The 20193-nt window shown below is 36.7% G+C and overlaps 1 protein-coding gene across 12 annotated transcripts in view; it reads right to left on the bottom strand.

The window, feature by feature from the left end:
• LOC133555900 (receptor-type tyrosine-protein phosphatase delta-like) overlaps positions 1-20193 on the bottom strand; it is a 453427-nt gene that overhangs the window by 80721 nt on the left and 352513 nt on the right. For 9 of the 12 annotated variants that reach the window (XM_061905366.1, XM_061905382.1, XM_061905397.1 and 6 more), the window contains 9 exons: positions 17201-17310; positions 16889-17086; positions 14726-14851; positions 14517-14664; positions 14290-14435; positions 3777-3921; positions 1227-1529; positions 234-427; positions 128-154 (listed from right to left, as the gene is read on the bottom strand). In XM_061905366.1, coding sequence (XP_061761350.1) covers positions 128-154; positions 234-427; positions 1227-1529; positions 3777-3921; positions 14290-14435; positions 14517-14664; positions 14726-14851; positions 16889-17086; positions 17201-17310 — 1397 coding nt within the window. The remainder of the gene's footprint in view (positions 1-127; positions 155-233; positions 428-1226; positions 1530-3776; positions 3922-14289; positions 14436-14516; positions 14665-14725; positions 14852-16888; positions 17087-17200; positions 17311-20193) is intronic. The other 3 variants (XM_061905434.1, XM_061905450.1, XM_061905460.1) reach the window with 1 other exon arrangement.

Here is a 20193-nt window from a genome sequence, read left to right as displayed (position 1 = left end):
AAATATGGTTCTTCTTAGTCTGAGTATTTGAGGGATATTCTATTAAAACCCTTGGACAATATAAAGATAAATGTACATGCCATGCTCTTACAATCATCGTAAAATATTTCAATAAATGTTTACTCACGTATTGAGCCGATTGATCGTATTCCCACTAGGAGTTGAAGGAGAACAGAATGATTAATATTTATTGTAAAGGTGGACTTCCACTCCACGTCCAGCGTGATTCGTACCTGCGAGTCCTCTATGAGGATGTCCTTGATGGAGGGCTGACCCTGAGGCTCGCCGTAGTTCATCCTCACATAGTGGACTTGGTAGCCCCGGATCTGACCGTGTTGCAGCTCCGGGGCTGGCGCTCGCCATTTCACCCTAATAGCTGAGGCGTTCACGGTCTCGGCGTCCACCCCTCGAGGAGGACCACTCGGAACTACAAACGCATTTCGGAAACCAGGTCAAGGTCCGCCACGCAAAACTTCTCTTATTTCATGAAAAATAGCTCGGGGGCGGGGAGGTTGATAAAAAAGTGATGAACCACCCCCAAAAAGTCTACAAATCTTCAGTAATGTCTGGGGAGAAAAAAGGTCAAAATAGTAAAAAAAAAATAAAAAATGGGGGTGCTCGAGGAAAAAACATGGAGGAAAAAGCAGTGGCGGATAAGAAGCAAATGTAGAGAAAGATAAGAATGGCAGATAGAAAAGGGATTTGTCGCCACGGGCAGATAAACAGTGGCAGACAGTCAAAGAGAAAATACTGCTATCAAGAAAAAAACATCTCGTGCACTGCCAAGAACTGCACTTGGTACTGGAGAGAGCCTTTCTGCTGACAACCCTGGGAGTGTCGGCCGCTATCGCCCAAAATACCACAAAATTTGCAAATGCGGTGGAAAGATATGAAAAAGGGGCTGGCTCGGTGTTGGGGACTCGGAAGTGCGGGAAGGCCAAGGTTCAGCAAAAGTTATTGAGGAGTTGTGTTATTCTGAGGAAGGGAAATCCCAACATGGGGAGGTGAAAAGCAGTAAAACCCAGGATAAAAACAGCAGCATGGGAAAAAACGGTTTCTGCGGACCGCCACCGAGCACGAGGCCAGGGAAGAAAAACGGGAGGTTTTCCAGTTGCAGAGGAGAGAGGAGAGGTTCTCAGAGGGATGGAGTCGTTAGTTAGCCGAGCTCATTAGTCGTGTTAGTGGGGGCAGGGGTGGGGGGGCCATTGACAAGTTTGCAAACATACCGTCTTCCTCGGTGCGGACAATCAGCTGTAAGCTCTCCGGTCCGTCGCCGGCTTCCGTCCGCGCCCGCACTGTTATTCCGTACTCGGTCCATTTCTGGAGGCTTTCCAAGAGATACGGAGAGCTCTCCGGAGGAATGCGCTCGATTCTCTCGGATGTTCTGTTGCCCCCCGTGGTGGAGTACTGGATGGTGTATCCCGTAATGACGCCGTTCTGAAACTCCACGGGCGGCGGTGCCCAACTTACCAGGACGCTGGTAGAAGTGGGGCTGGTGCACGCTACGTCCTGGGGAGGCGCTGAGGGAACTGGTCGGCCAGTTTTAAGGATAGGTGTGAGTCGGTTGTGGTGTGTGCAGGAATGGGGATGGAATGGAGTAGACCAAAGACAGAGAACAGAGGACAAAGAAACATAAAATGAAAACAAAACACTGGAGAACGGAAGCTGTCCAGAAAATAATGACCCTGATTAGAACGCAAGGTGACTGAACAGAGACACGGAATGAGGGATGGCCGACTTGTGTTTGACTGAATGCTTGACGGATGAAAAGAGATTATGACTTAAAAGACACAACATACACCAACTGGACCTTAAAACACAAACACATACCTCAAGTCTGAGCTCTCGATCCCTGATGGAGCTCACATCCCCAGCTACAAATCTCGGGCTTCTACCCACGCTTCTACGCAATCTCTCACAGACCTCACGTTGGTTGCCAACCACGTCAAGAAATGACGACCAATCACGAGGGTTAGTACCAACCCTGAGGTCCACGTAAGAAAGACCGGCCCATTCGGAACAATGCAAACTGTGGTTGGCTCATGATCGGAAACATGCTCCAGTGGTGGAACATTGAAAGTCTAAGGCCACACCTTTTGGAGTAAACTCTTATTCTCCGGGAAAATATTACCCAAAAAGCAGACAGGATGAAGCAGGGCTTTTTTATTGTGAATACAGGAACTGTGCAGTCGGCCTTTAGAGTTTTGACGGCAGGTGAGAGTCCGTTGAAATAAAAAGTGTTTTTCGCCTTCCTGACGGACGTTTTTTTCTTAATAATGATCTGGCAGCAGCCAGCGTCATCGCACAAGACCCTCGGGTGCTGTGTTACCATGAATTGATTAACGTGGACCCCGACTTAAAAAGTTGAAAAACTTATTAGGGTGTTACCATTTAGTGGTCAATTGTACGGAATATGTACTGAACTGTGCAATCTACTAATAAAAGTATCAATCAATCAATCAAAGACTGCCAAGGTAGCGGTCATGGGCACACCTGAAGTAGATTAACTATAGAACATAATACTTTTTCCTGTGTATTATTGTAGAATTGTGTAGTATTTCAACTAAGTCACTACAAATGAAGCGTACATCGTAGTTTTGTATTGTGCTCTTGTCGGAAATAATTTCACAGATTTTTAATTTTGTAATTTATGATCTGTTCTTGGGTTTTTATAAATTTAAACGGACTCCCCTATTCATAATATCGGACACAACATTAAGTTACCAAAATATTGTTTCAATAAACACAAGTGAAGAACATCTTCACAGTAAAACTTTACTTTTTCATTTTGTCCGGCGGTAAACAATAGGTGCTCTCTTTACTTTGATGTTATTTCTCATCTCCTTATTTCAGCTGTTCTCTCTTTTTTCACCCAGATGTTTTTTTTCGAGCGCATGTGGAACTTGTCATTGGTGTCAAACAACGGCTCCCGCCTGACAAAAATAATAATAATACAAATCAATGTTTGATAATTTTTTCTCGATTAAGAATCTTTACAAATAAGAATTGCAGTTAATCTGAAATGATTTTTTTTTCTGACACTTCTGGTGAATATATATCATTTTTTAAGCTATTATTTTGTATTGTATTTGGTTGTTGTGTCATTTGTTTTCTCTCATGTGTATTGTTTTTCAAATAAGGACACCAGAAACAAACTGCTAGCCAAACCTGGTGTACCCATCGATTCCTCGTGAATAATGTATTGTAGCCTAATACAACTTCAATACAAACCGTACTTTTAATAAAATATAAATTTTAGAGGTTTACCCGCGACCCCGAACGGTACAAGCGGTAGAAATGGATGGATGTACGATAAAGTGGCACTTGCACGGTTACTCCAGTTTAAGCCTGCTAAATATTGATTGACTTGATTATTTCCCATGGTATAAGAGGCTAGGAGTCAACTACTGCACAGCCGAAAGAGGATTCATAAGGCTCTGTTTGTCGCGGTTTACCTGACACATGAAACGTGACAAATTTAGCCGACAGATTGCAGTAGCGTTGAATACCCTAAAATGTGTTTTGTGGCCACTCCAACTTTGACTACAGTTGATATGTAGAGTGGCGCTTTCCATCATTTTCAGCAAACTGCCTTGCAAAATGAGTAACTCGCCCTCATCCTCTCGCGCGAGATGAAACATTACCCTACTTTGGGGGTTGTGTTGTAAAGGTGTCCAACATTTGACTGGGATGTCATTTGCATTGTTGGAATGAAGGCCGACTGGTTCCACAGTCTTCATCCACGCTCTACAAGCCGGAAGTGGAAGTGGACTCACGTGTCTGAGGCGTGTCGATGGACACCTCGTTGGTGTACGCGCCCACGCCATGTTTGCTCCTGGCCGCCAGCTGGAAGGTGTAGGCGGAGAAAGGCTTGAGGTTTTTCAGCAGGTAGGAGGTGGTGGGCTCAAAGTTCACCTTCTTCTGCAGAGGACGCAGAGAGCGGATAATAATCAGGACTGACGCCCCAGACTTTGTACACCCAGGTCACACATGGTCTACTGGAGGTTTCCCAGCAGGCACAAGACATTGAAACAACCTTGACAACTTGATGAATTATGTCCTGACCTTGAGCAACTCAAACAAAACGTTGAAACAACATGCTTTTTGACGATGTTTCATTAATGTCGGGTTGTGACGTTGATTTGACATTGAAATGTAGTCATTTCCCAACCAATATTCTACAACACAAACACAATGTTGAAACAACAAGCTTTTTGACAAAGTTTAATCAATGTTGGGTTCTGACATCGCTTCAACCATTGAATTTTGTTCATTTCCCAACCAATACAACATTGAAATAAAATGTTTTTTGACAAAGTTTAATCAATGTTAGGTTCTGACGTCGTTTCAACCATTGAATTTTGGTCATTTCCCAACCAATACAACATTGAAACAACATGCTTTCTGACAACGTTTAATCAATGTTGGATTATGACCTTGATTTGACGTTGAATTTTGGTCATTTTCCTACATATAATTTACAACTCGAACATAACGTTGAAACAAAATGCTTTCTAAAGACTTTTAAACAATGTCACGTTCTGACAATTTGACATTGAAATTTGGTAATTTCCCAACCAATATTCTACAACTCAAATACAACGTTGAAACAACATCATTTTTGATAACATTCAATTAATGCCAGCTTCTGATGTTGATTTGACATTGAATTTTGGTCATTTTCCTACCAATATTTTACAACTCACACATAACTTTAAAATCAACATACTTTTTGACAAAGTTTAATAAATGTCGGGTTCTGACGTCGATTTGACATTGAATTTCGGTCAATTTCCCACCAATATTTTACATTTCAAAACTAACGTTGAAACAACATGATTTTGAGAACGTTAAATCAATGTTGGGTTGTGACGTTGATTTGACATTGAAATGTAGTCATTTCCAACCAATATTCTACCAAAAAAAACACGTTAAAATAACATGCTTTCTGACAACGTTTAATAAATGTCGGGTTATGACCTTGATTTGACGTTGAATTTTGGTCATTTTCCTACCAATATTTTACAACTCCAACATAATGTTAAAACAACATGCTTTCTGATGACTTTTAAACAATGTCACGTTCTGACAATTTGACATTTAAATTTGGTCATTTCCCAACCAATATTCTACAACTCAAATACAACGTTGAAACAACATCATTTTTGATAACATTCAATTAATGCCAGCTTCTGATGTTGATTTGACATTGAATTTTGGTCATTTTCCTACCAATATTTTACAACTCACACATAACTTTAAAATCAACATACTTTTTGACAAAGTTTAATAAATGTCGGGTTCTGACGTCGATTTGACATTGAATTTCGGTCAATTTCCCACCAATATTTTACATTTCAAAACTAACGTTGAAACAACATGATTTTGAGAACGTTAAATCAATGTTGGGTTGTGACGTTGATTTGACATTGAAATGTAGTCATTTCCAACCAATATTCTACCAAAAAAAACACGTTAAAATAACATGCTTTCTGACAACGTTTAATAAATGTCGGGTTATGACCTTGATTTGACGTTGAATTTTGGTCATTTTCCTACCAATATTTTACAACTCCAACATAATGTTAAAACAACATGCTTTCTGATGACTTTTAAACAATGTCACGTTCTGACAATTTGACATTTAAATTTGGTCATTTCCCAACCAATATTCTACAACTCAAATACAACGTTGAAACAACATCATTTTTGATAACATTCAATTAATGCCAGCTTCTGATGTTGATTTGACATTGAATTTTGGTCATTTTCCTACCAATATTTTACAACTCACACATAACTTTAAAATCAACATACTTTTTGACAAAGTTTAATAAATGTCGGGTTCTGACGTCGATTTGACATTGAATTTTGGTCATTTTCCTACCAATATTTTACAACTCAAACATAACGTTGAAACAACATGCTTTCTGACTACTTTTAAACAATGTCACTTTCTGACAATTTGACATTGAAATTTGGTCATTTCCCAACCAATATTCTACAACTCAAATACAACGTTGAAACAAATTAATTTTTGATAACGTTTAATCAATGCCAGGTTCTGATGTTGATTTGATATTGAATTTTGGTCATTTTCCTACCAATATTTTACAACTCACACATAATTTGAAAACAACATACTTTTTGACAAAGTTTAATACATGTCGGGTTCTGATGTCTATTTGACATTGAATTTCGGTCAATTTCCCACCAATATTTTACAATTCAAACCTAACGTTAAAACAACATGATTTTGACAACGTTAAATCAATGTTGGGTTGTGACGTTGATTTGACATTGAAATGTAGTCATTTCCAACCAATATTCTACCAAAAAACCACGTTAAAACAACATGCTTTCTGACAACGTTTAATAAATGTCGGGTTATGACCTTGATTTGACGTTGAATTTTGGACATTTTCCAACAAATATTTTACAACTCAAACATAACGTTGAAACAACATGCTTTTTGACGACGTTTAAACAATGTCACGTTCTGACAAATTGACATTGAAATTTAATTCTACAATTCAAATACAGCGCTGACACAACATAATTTTTGACGTTAAATCAATGTTGGGTTGTGACGTTGATTTGACATTGAAATTCTGTCATTTCCCAACCAATATTTTACAATTCAAACCTAACGTTGAAACAAAATACTTGAAGTTAGTTTTATTTGCAGACGACACAACTGCTTTCTGTTCAGGAGAGAACACACAGAAGATAATACAAATAATAACGGAATAAATGAATTAATTAAAAAAATGGTTTGATAAAAACAGGCTATCCTTGAATCTCAGTAAAACTAAAATAATGCTATTTGGTAACAGTAGAAAAGAGCATCAGACACGAATACAAATATACAGAGTAGATATTGAAAGGGTGAAAGAAATCAGATTTTTGTGAGTATTAATAGATGATAAAATGAACTGGAAATCTCATATACAAAACATACAACATAAGGTGGCAAAAAATATTTCAATAATGAATAAAGCAAAATACGTCCTGGGCCAAAAATCTTTTTTATATTCTCTACTGCTTGCTAGTGTTGCCATATCTGAGTTATTGTGCAGAAATATGGGGAAACAACTACAAATGTGCGCTACATTCGTTAACTGTGTTACAAAAAAGATCGATTAGAATAATACACGATGTTGAATATAGAGAACATACAAACCCTTTATTTATTGAGTCAAAAATATTAAAGCTCGATGACTTGATAACATTGCAAACAGCTAAATTGATGTACAAAGTAAATTATAACCTGCTACCAAAGAATGTACAACAAATCTTCACAACTAAAGAGGAGAAATATAACCTTAGAGGAAAATCTAACTTAAAACATTTGTATGCACGTATAACACTTAAAACTTTTAGCATATCAGTATGTGGAATTAAATTATGGAATGGATTAAGTAAAGAAGTTAAACATTGTACTGATATGATCCAGTTTAAGAGGATGTTTAAATTAATAGTGCTTACAAAGTACAAAGAAGAAGTATTATGAGAAACACTTTCAAACTTATTGAAAATAAGATATTATTCATCTTGGTATGTTAATAATGACTGAAATAATTAAGTACATGTTAGAAAACTACTGTGTTACTCACTCACAGATGTCATATTGCTATTTCATATTTTGCTGTAAAGAAGGTCAGTGAATAAATGTATATATTTGTGGGCGCTCTGAAGTGGAAAAGGGGTAGGATTAAATAAGCTTTGCTTCTTCCTACTCCTTTTCGGACATGATGTATTGTGTATTGCGAAATGATGAAATTAACTGATGTATAATGTTGTATGTATTGCATGTTCGAAATAAACTAAGAAAAGAAAGAATGAAAAAGAAAGAAACAACATGACTTTGACAATGTTAAATCAATGTTGGGTTGTGACGTTGATTTGACATTAAAATGTAGTCATTTCCAACCAGCATTCTATCAAAAAAACCAAGTTAAAACAACATGCTTTCTGACAACGTTTATTCAATGTTGGGTTATGACCTTGATTTGCCGTTGAATTTTGGTCATTTTCCTACCAATATTTTACAACTTGTACATAACGTTGAAACAACATGCATTTTGACAACTTTTAAACAATGTCACGTTTTAACAATTTGACATTGAAATTCCATTCTACAACACAAATACAACGTTGAAACAACATACTTTTTGACAAGGTTTAATCAATGTTGGGTTGTGACGTTGATTTGACATTAAAATGTAGTCATTTCCAACCAGCATTCTATCAAAAAAACCAAGTTTAAACAACATGCTTTCTGACAACGTTTATTCAATGTTGGGTTATGACCTTGATTTGCCGTTGAATTTTGGTCATTTTCCTACCAATATTTTACAACTTGTACATAACGTTGAAACAACATGCATTTTGACAACTTTTAAACAATGTTACGTTTTAACAATTTGACATTGAAATTCCATTCTACAACACAAATACAACGTTGAAACAACATACTTTTTGACAAGGTTTAATCAATGTTGGGTTGTGACGTTGATTTGACATTGAAATGTAGTCATTTCCAACCAATATTCTACCAAAAAAACACGTTAAAACAACATGCTTTCTGACGATGTTTAATCAATGTTGGGTTATGACATTGATTTGACGTAGAATTTTGGTCATTTTCCGACCAATATTTTACAACTTGAACATAACGTTGAAACAACATACTTTTTGACAAGGTTTAATCAATGTTGGGTTGTGACGTTGATTTGACATTGAAATGTAGTCATTTCCAACCAAAATTCTACCAAAAAAACACTTTAAAACAACATGCTTTCTGACGATGTTTAATCAATGTTGGGTTATGACATTGATTTGACGTAGAATTTTGGTCATTTTCCGACCAATATTTTACAACTTGAACATAACGTTGAAACAACATACTTTTTGACAAGGTTTAATCAATGTTGGGTTGTGACGTTGATTTGACATTGAAATGTAGTAATTTCCAACCAATATTCTACCAAAAAAACACGTTAAAACAACATGCTTTCTGACGATGTTTAATCAATGTTGGGTTATGACATTGATTTGACGTAGAATTTTGGTCATTTTCCGACCAATATTTTACAACTCGAACATAACGTTGAAACAACATGCTTTTTGACGATGTGTAAACAATCTCACGTTCTGACAATTTGACATTGAAATTTGGTCATTTCCTAACCAAAATTCTACAATTCAAATACAACGTTGAAACAACATGCTTTTTGCCGACCTTTAATCAATGTCGGGTTCTGACGTTGATTTGACATTGAATTTTGGTCATTTCTCAATCATTATTCTACAACACAAACACAACGTTGAAACAACATGGTTTTTGACAACGTTAAATCAATGTTGGGTTGTGTCCTTGATTTGACATTGAATTTTGGTAATTTCCCAATCAATCTGCAACTCAAACCTAACATTGAAACAACATGCTTTTTGACAAAGTTTAATCAATGTTGGGTTCTGACGTTGATTTGACATTGAAATGTAGTCATTTCCAATTAATATTTTACCAAAAAAACACGTTAAAACAACATGCTTTCTGACAACGTTTCATAAATGTTGGGTTATGACCTTGATTTGACGTTGAATTTTGGTCATTTTCCCACCAATATTTTACAATTCAAACCTAACGTTGAAACAACATGATTTTGATAACGTTAAATCAATGTTGGGTTGTGACGTTGATTTGACATTGAAATGTAGTCATTTCCAACCAATATTCTACCAAAAAAATACGTTAAAACAACATGCTTTCTGACAACGTTTCATAAATGTTGGGTTATGACCTTGATTTGACGTTGAATTTTGGTCATTTTCCAACAAATATTTTGCAACTCGAACATAATGTTGAAACAACATGCTTTTTGACTACGTTTAAACAATGTCACGTTCTGACAATTTGACATTGAAATTTGGTCATTTCCCAACCAATATTCTACGATTCAAATACAACGTTGAAACAACATGCTTTTTGACGACATTGAATCAATGTCGGGTTCTGAAGTTGATTTGACATTGAATTTTGGTCATTTCTCAACCATTATTCTACAACACAAACACAACATTGAAACAACATGCTTTTTGACAACGTTAAATCAATGTTGGGTTGTGTCCTTGATTTGACCTTGAACTTTGGTCATTTCCCAACCAATCTGCAACTCAAACCTAACATTGAAACAACATGCTTTTTGACGACGTTTAATCAATGTCGGGTTCTGACGTTGATTTGACATTGAATTTTGGTCATTTCTCAACCATTATTCTACAACACAAACACAACGTTGAAACAACATGCTTTTTGACAACGTTAAATCAATGTTGGGTTGTGTCCTTGATTTGACATTGAATTTTGGTCATTTCCCAACCAATCTGCAACTCAAACCTAACATTGAAACAACATGCTTTTTGACAAAGTTTAATCAATGTTGGGTTCTGATGTTGATTTGACATTGAATTTTGGTCATTTTCCTACCAATATTTTACAACTCCAACACAATGTTAAAACAACATGCTTTCTGATGACTTTTAAACAATGTCACGTTCTGACAATTTGACATTTAAATTTGGTCATTTCCCAACCAATATTCTACAACTCAAATACAACGTTGAAACAACATCATTTTTGATAATGTTTAATCAATGCCAGGTTTTGATGTTGACTTGACATTGAATTTTGGTGATTTTCATACCAATATTTTACAACTCACACATAACATTAAAACAACATACTTTTTGACAAAGTTTAATACATGTCGGGTTCCGACGTCTATTTGACATTGAATTTCGGTCAATTTCCCACCAATATTTTACAATTCAAACTTAACGTTGAAACAACATGATTTTGACAACGTTAAATCAATGTTGGGTTGTGACGTTGATTTGACATTGAAATGTAGTTATTTCCAACCAATATTCTACCAAAAAAAACACGTTAAAACAACATGCTTTCTGACAACGTTTAATAAATGTCGGGTTATGACCTTGATTTGACGTTGAATTTTGGACATTTTCCAACAAATATTTTACAACTCGGACATAACGTTGAAACAACATGCCTTTTGACGACGTTTAAACAATGTCCCGTTCTGACAATTTAACATTGAAATTTGGTCATTTCCCAACCAATATTCTACAATTCAAATACAACGTTGAAACAACATAATTTTTGACGACGTTTAATCAATGTCGGGTTCTGACGTTGATTTGACATTGAATTTTGGTCATTTCTCAACCATTATTCTACAACACAAACACAACGTTGAAACAACATGCTTTTTGACAACGTTAAATCAATGTTGGGTTGTGTCCTTGATTTGACATTGAATTTTGGTCATTTCCCAACCAATCTGCAACTCAAACCTAACATTGAAACAACATGCTTTTTGACAAAGTGTAATCAATGTTGGGTTGTGACGTTGATTTGACATTGAAATGTAGTCATTTCCAATGAATATTCTACCAAAAAAACACGTCAAAACAACATGCTTCCTGACGACGTTTAATCAATGTTGGGTTGTGACCTTGATTTGAAGTCGAATTTTGGTCATTTTATACCCAATATTTTACAACTCCAACATAACGTTGAAACAACATGCTTTTTGACGACGTTTAAACAATGTCACGTTCTGACAATTTGACATTGAAATTTCATTCTACAATTCAAATACAGCGTTGAAACAACATACTTTCTGATGATAATATTTTACAACTCAAACCTAACTAAGAAACAACATGCCTTTTGACAACGTTAAATCAATGTTGGGTTGTGTCCTTGATTTGACATTGAATTTTGGTAATTTCCCAACCAATCTGCAACTCAAACCTAACATTGAAACAACATGCTTTTTGACAAAGTGTAATAAATGTTGGGTTGTGACGTTGATTTGACATTGAAATGTAGTTATTTCCAACCAATATTCTACCAAAAAAAACACGTTAAAACAACATGCTTTCTGACAACGTTTAATAAATGTCGGGTTATGACCTTGATTTGACGTTGAATTTTGGACATTTTCCAACAAATATTTTACAACTCGAACATAACGTTGAAACAACATGCCTTTTGACGACGTTTAAACAATGTCACGTTCTGACAATTTAACATTGAAATTTGGTCATTTCCCAACCAATATTCTACAATTCAAATACAACGTTGAAACAACATAATTTTTGACGACGTTTAATCAATGTCGGGTTCTGACGTTGATTTGACATTGAATTTTGGTCATTTCTCAACCATTATTCTACAACACAAACACAACGTTGAAACAACATGCTTTTTGACAACGTTAAATCAATGTTGGGTTGTGTCCTTGATTTGACATTGAATTTTGGTCGTTTCCCAACCAATCTGCAACTCAAACCTAACATTGAAACAACATGCTTTTTGACAAAGTGTAATCAATGTTGGGTTGTGACGTTGATTTGACATTGAAATGTAGTCATTTCCAATGAATATTCTACCAAAAAAACACGTCAAAACAACATGCTTCCTGACGACGTTTAATCAATGTTGGGTTGTGACCTTGATTTGAAGTTGAATTTTGGTCATTTTATACCCAATATTTTACAACTCCAACATAACGTTGAAACAACATGCTTTTTGACGACGTTTAAACAATGTCACGTTCTGACAATTTGACATTGAAATTTCATTCTACAATTCAAATACAGCGTTGAAACAACATACTTTCTGATGATAATATTTTACAACTCAAACCTAACTAAGAAACAACATGCCTTTTGACAACGTTAAATCAATGTTGGGTTGTGTCCTTGATTTGACATTGAATTTTGGTAATTTCCCAACCAATCTGCAACTCAAACCTAACATTGAAACAACATGCTTTTTGACAAAGTGTAATAAATGTTGGGTTCTGACGTTGATTTGACATTGAAATGTAGTCATTTCCAATGAATATTCTACCAAAAAAACATGTTAAAACAACATGCTTCCGGACGACGTTTAATCAATGTTGGGTTGTGACCTTGATTCAATGTTGAATTTTGGTCATTTTATACCCAATATTTTACAACTCCAACATAACGTTGAAACAACATGCTTTTTGACGACGTTTAAACAATGTCACGTTCTGACAATTTGACATTGAAATTTCATTCTACAATTCAAATACAGCGTTGAAACAACATACTTTTTGACGACAATATTCTACAACTCAAACCTAACTATGAAACAACATGCTTTCTGACAACGTTTAGTCAATGTTGGGTTCTGACGTTGATTTGACATTGAATTTTGGTAATTTCCCAACCAATATTCTACAACATAAACACAATGTTGAAACACCATGGTTTTTGACAACGTTAAATCAATGTTGGGTTGTGTCGTTGATGCGACATTGAATTTTGCTCATTTCCCAAACAATAATCTGCAACTCAAACCTAACATTGAAACAACATACCTTTTCACAACGTTTAATCAACGTCAAATTTCAATGACATTGAAATTTGGTCATTTCTCAACCAATATTCCACAACAAAATACAATGTTAAAACAACATATTTTCTGACGACGTTTAATCAATGTTGGGTTCTGACGTTGATTTGAACGTTGAAATTTGGTCATTTCCCAACCAATATTCTACAACACAAATACAACGTTAAAACAACATGCTTTTTGAGGACGTTTTGATCAATGCTGGGTTGTTACTTTGATTTGACCATTGAATTTTAGTAATTTCCCAACCAATAATCTGCAACTCAAACACAACGTTGAAACGACATATTTTTTGACTAAGTTTAATTAATGTTGGGTTGTGACGTTGATTTGACATTGAAATTTGGTCATTTCCCAACCAATATTCTACAACTCAAACCAAACGTTGAAACAACATGCTTTCTGACAACGTTTAATCAATGTTGGGTTCTCATGTTGATTTGACATTGAATTTTGGTTATTTGCCAACCAATGTTCTACAACCTAAATACAACGTTGCAACAACGTTATTATTCACAACGTTTATTCAACGGTAGGTTGTGACATTTAAACATTGAAATCTGGTCATTTCCAAACCAACAACGTTGTCTCAATTTACAAATACAACTATTTTGCAACATGGTTTCAAAGTTGGTGTTGAAGGACTTTTTCAGTGTGTGGCCCTCAATGGCTGCCTGCCATAGAGCAGTTATGGGCCTGCTGCCAGGCGGCCCCCAAGGGGCCGGGTGCAGCACTATGTCAATAACTCCAATGCAGATCTGAGCATGACATTTATTCATTTCAATGAGCGAACCCTCCGGTGTGGCCCTTACCTCCTCGCTGTCGTCTGCTCGCCGATAAACCAGTTCATATCCTGTGATCTGGTTGTCGGGGCCCCCCTGGGGGGGCGCCACCCAGGACAACAGGATGCTGGTCTCCGACTTGGCCTCCCCCTTGAACTCTGATGGCTGGGATGGAACTGCAAAGTCGGAGAGGACAGTGACGGTCTACAAAAGCCCGTTGTCATCCCCACAAGGTGCCATCTTTTCTGCTCTTTTACCGCCTGTCTTGGCGATGATCTGCAGGTCCTGGGACAGGGGGCCGTCTCCCACCGAGGTGAAGGCCAGCACGCGGATGTAGTAGGTCTTGTTGGGGGTCAGACCCTGGATGGTTATGAAGTTGGCGCTGCGCACCATCTGCTTCTCCCACTAGGGGCAGCAACACAGGGGTCATCACTGATCCTCACCAGGCACCTGAGGACCTACGCACCTGGTTGACTGGCAGAGAGTTGTCCGCCGTGTAGTAGACCCTGTAGCCCACCACCTGCCCGTTGGGTTCCTCGGGCTCGTCCCAGTGGATGATGGCGGTGGTGGTGCTCAGCATGCGACCTCTGACCTGCAGATGACGCAATTCTCAGTTCTGGTGCTCTTTGGTGTGGTACCAGCAAGACCCAGGCGCACTTTGGACTAAGGTTGCATAGGGAACTTTGACAGACCACTTTGGAAGAATGTTCTGCAATATTCAAACCTTTTTCACTTTGGGGCCCAACTTTTACACTACAGAGGGGCCCGGAGCCCACTCAAATACTAACACTGCATTACTCTTCATTTAAATCCTATTTAATAATTATATCTCACATAATTACAGTTGAACAGCATAAAACTTTTTAAATGATTTGAAATCATGTGTCCATCACAAATATTATTAAGGCTTAGGTCAGCCTGATTACAAAAATAAATATCAATTAAATATACTGCAAAAATATATAGTAATTAAATATAAATAGCAATTGAATATACTGTAAAATAAGGAACTCATAAACATTTTGAAATGATTTAAAACCATGTGTTCATCACAAATATTATTATCTAGGCTTAGGTCAGACTGATTACTAAATAAACACTCATCAAATATACTGCAAAAATAAATAGTAATTGAATATACTGGAACGGAAGGCACTCACGAAAACTGATGAAAAATACAATTACAGACAATTATGCAATGCTGAAATAAATATATTGTAACTAAATTGAAATTAAATACATAAATAAATAAATAATAATAATACATGTTTTGTAAAAAAAACTCAACAAATTTGAAATGCAGATGAAAATAGGTCAGGCTGGTTACAAAATAAATAGTAATTAAATATACTGTAATAGAGGGAACTAACACGTAATCACGCCGTGCTAAAATAAATACATTCTAACTAAATTAATAATAATAACAACAACAATAATAATAATGATGATAATATTAATAATAATAATAACTAATACATGTTTCTTAAACAAACTGACGATAAAATTAAAGTGCAAACAAAAATAGGTCAGACTGATTACAAAAATAAAGAATAATTCAATATACTGCAAAAGAAAGACCACATAAAAACGAATGAAAAATACATTTACAAACAATCATTCATTGCTAAAATAAATAAATTCTAATTAAATAATAAATAAATAAATAAAAATAATAATAATAATAATAATAATACATGTTTTGTAATAAATTGTCAATAAATTAAAGTGCAAATGAAAATAAAATTGAGTCAGGCTAATTACAAAAATAAATACTAATCAAATTTACTGCAAAAAACAAAACTCGAAAAACAAATTTACATACAATAGAGATTAAATATTATAATAATAATAATAATACATGTTTTGTAAATAAAAAATTCCAATGAAAATAGGTCAGAAAATAAATAGTAATAAATACACTGCAAAAGAAGGAAGTAAAAAAAAACTGATCAAAAATACAAGTACATACAATTATACAATGCTAATATGATTAGATTTTAAAACAATTAAGATAAATAAAAATAAATAAAAATAAAATAAATCATAATAATACATGTTTTGTAAATTGTCAATAAATTAAAGTTCAAATGAAAATAGGTCAGACTGATAGTAATTAAATATACTGGAACAAAAGGAACTCATAAAAACTGTTGAAAAATTAATTTATATACAATTATGCAATGCTAAAAAAAATACATTCTAACTCAATTAATAATGAAAATAATAATATTAGTACATGTTTCTTAAATAAACTGTAAGTGAAATTAAATTGGAAATAAAAACTAAATAAATAGTAATGAAATATACTGCAACAGAAGCAACTAACACATAATTACGATGTGCTAAAGTAAATACATCACAACTAAATAAAAATAAAAATAAATGTTTTGTAAATAAACTAAGTATAATTAAAGTGCAAATGAAAACAGGTCAGACTGATGATAAAATAAATAGTCATTAAATATACTGCAGCAGAAGGGACTCGCTAAAAGAAACATTTAATTATAAGAGCCCAGATAAGTAGATCTGATCACAAGTAATGGGACACGTCATGCAGAATGTTCTCACCTCCGAGACAACCTGGCATATTAATATTGAATTGAAGTGCTTTGCAAGGTGTGTCCCCTACCTGTCGGGGGGGCGAGGAGGGCGCCTGCTCGGCCGTGCGAGCCTCCACCGCCTCGCTGGAGGGTCCTTGGCCGATGGTGTTGACGGCCGCCACGCGGAAGTCGTAATGTGAGTAGGGGCTGAGGCCGCCCACGCTGTAGCGCGTGGTGGCGATCCCATCGATCTCCTTGTAGGCGTCCTCCGAGCCTCTGGATCGGTGCTGGGGACACACCACGTAATAAAACACGTCTCGTTTATTATGGCGGGAGGATAAACGCTGCCTTTTTTTATCGGTCGCCATGATGTCGGCTGTCCTGTAAATATTGACACGCACCTGGATGATGTAATAGGAGACCGGCTCAGGGTTGCCCGAGTCCCAGGTGAGAGTGATGCTCGTTGCAGTTCTTTCCGTCACCACCGGGGTGCCAGGAGCCTTGGGCAGAGCTGAGGGAGCACACGTTGGATATCACAGCAGAACTATTACAACATAACTATTATAACATTGGAACACAATTACTGTAAATTCCAAACTGTAAACCCTGCTTTTTTCCTACACTTTGAATCCTGCGGCTTACAAAACGGTGCAGCTAATTTTGGTATTTTTTTCCGCTCAGGCCTTTAAAAAAAAGCTACAGTTTCGTCTTCCAGCCGTCCATAGCGTTACTACTCCTACGGATTCTTCATTCATTGCAAGTTTTACAATATCCATCTATCCATCCATTTTCTACCGCTTATTCCCTTGTGGGGTCGCGGTGGGCGCTGGCGCCTATCTCAGCTACAATCGGGCGGAAGGCGGGGTACACCCTGGACAAGTCGCCACCTCATCGCAGGGCCAACACAGATAGACAGACAACATTCACACTCACATTCACAGACTAGGGCCAATTTAGTGTTGCCAATCAAATCTATCCCCAGGTGCATGTCTTTGGAAGTGGGAGGAAGCCTGAGTACCCGGAGGGAACCCACGCATTCACGGGGAGAACATGCAAACTCCACACAGAAAGATCCTGAGCCTGGATTTGAACCCAAGGCTGCAGGAGCTTCGTATTGTGAGGCAGACGCACTAACCCCTCTTCCACCGTGAAGCCGTTTTACAATATAACTAAAACAATTTTTACTTACTAAAGCGTCCCATGTGTGATGTCTGTAGGAGTGTTCTCATGCATATTTGTACGTGCTATCGTGCTGTAGTCAAGCCAGCGGCGTTAGCATTAGCTATTATGCTAACAAGTTATTTCCTTACAACGGCATTATTTTTCACACATTCCTCAGTAAATTCACCAAAACGTCAGCATGGAGTTATTGAGTCTGTTTAGCTGATTCGAGAGCTAGCTTGCTCAGCTAGTGGGTCCATGACCATTACGGACGTTATGTTTGATCAGCCGTTTTACTGCCCTAGTACAGACACAATTAAGGTATATAATAAACATTTACAGAATATTTCTTTGTAATTAACTAATTTCACAACATACATATATGTGACTTATAGTTGGGCACGGTTTATATATGGTAAATATTGTATTTATTTATTATACAATTTGGCAGGTGCGGCTCATATACAGTGGGGCAAAAAAGTATTTAGTCAGCCACCGATTGTGCAAGTTCTCCCACTTAAAATGATGACAAAGGTCTGGAATTTTCATCATAGGTACACTTCAACTGTGAGAGACAGAATGTGAAAAAAAATCCAGGAATTCACATTGTAGGAATTTTTAAGATTTCATTTGTAAATTATGGTGGAAAATAAATATTTGGTCACTTCAAACGAGGAAGATTTCGGGCTCTCACAGACCTGTAACTTCTTCTTTAACAAGCTCTTCTGTCCTCCACTCGTTACCTGTATTAATGGCACTTGTTTGAACTCGCTATCTGTATAAAAGACACCAGTCCACCGCCTCAAACAGTCAGACTCCAAACTCCACTATGGCCAAGACCAAAGAGCTGTCGAAGGACACCAGGAAAAGAATTGTAGACCTGCACCAGACTGGGAAGAGTGAATCTACAATAGGCAAGCAGCTTGGTGTGAAAAAATCAACTGTGGGAGCAATTATCAGAAAATGGAAGAAATACAAGACCACTGATAAGCTCCCTCGATCTGGGGCTCCACGCAAGATTTCATCCCCTGGGGTCAAAATGATCATGAGAACGGTGAGCAAAAATCTCAGAACCACACGGGGGGGCCTGGTGAATGACCTGCAGAGAGCTGAGACCAAAGTAACAAAGGTTACCATCAGTAACACACTACGCCGACAGGGAATGAAATCCTGCAGTGCCAGACGTGTCCCCCTGCTTAAGCCAGTGCATGTCCAGGCCCGTCTGAAGTTTGCCAGAGAGCACATGGATGATACCGCAGAGGATTGGGAGAATGTCATGTGGTCAGATGAAACCAAAATAGAACTTTTTGGTATAAACTCAACTCGTGTTTGGAGGAAGAAGAATACTGAGTTGCATCCCAAGAACACCGTACCTACTGTGAAGCATGGGGGTGGAAACATCATGCTTTGAGGCTGTTTTTCTGCTAAGGGGACAGGACGATTGATCCGTGTTAAGGAAAGAATGAATGGGGCCATGTATCGTGAGATTTTGAGCCAAAACCTCCTTCCATCAGTGAGAGCCTTGAATGGTTGACCAAATACACTTTTCCACCATAATTTACAAATAAATTATTTAAAATTCCTACAATGTGAATTCCTGGATTTTTTCCCCACATTCTGTCTCTCACAGTTGAAGTGTACCTATGATGACGATTACAGACCTCTATCATCATTTTAAGTGGGAGAACTTGCACAATCGGTGGCTGACTTAATACTTTTTTGCCCCACTGTAGCGGTGTCCGGAAAATGCAGTATTATTGTTCACATCTTAACTACATAAAACAGATGAAAAGCTCTGCTCAATTTTTATGTATTACTTAAAAGAGAACTGGTTTTGTTGTATACAATTCTAGCCAAACATTTAATAAAATCAAATATAAATAAGGCAACAAGAGAAGTATCCAACAATTCTCTTTTCCAAAGTAAATGTTTACGGCAGGTATAGATCATCTACATCTACAATAGGATTTGTCAATTGGGATTCCCCTATTAATCATATTGGACATAACATTAATTACCAAATATGGTTTCAATAAAAACAAATGTAGAACATTTTCACAGTAAAACCTTACTTTTTCTTTTTTTTTAAGGTAAACAATAGGTGCTCTTCTTACTTTGATGTTATTTCTCATCTCTTTATTTCTCCCCTTTTTTCCCCAGATGATATTTTTCGAGCTTTTGTGGACCTTGTCTTTGGAGTCAAGGTCAAACCACGGCTCCTTCTTGTGCGTGC

Source organism: Nerophis ophidion, linkage group LG01, assembly GCF_033978795.1.
Source record: "Nerophis ophidion isolate RoL-2023_Sa linkage group LG01, RoL_Noph_v1.0, whole genome shotgun sequence".
NCBI lineage: Eukaryota > Metazoa > Chordata > Actinopteri > Syngnathiformes > Syngnathidae > Nerophis > Nerophis ophidion.
Note: the sequence above shows the minus strand (reverse complement) of the source record. Positions and strands in the feature narration are given on the sequence as shown.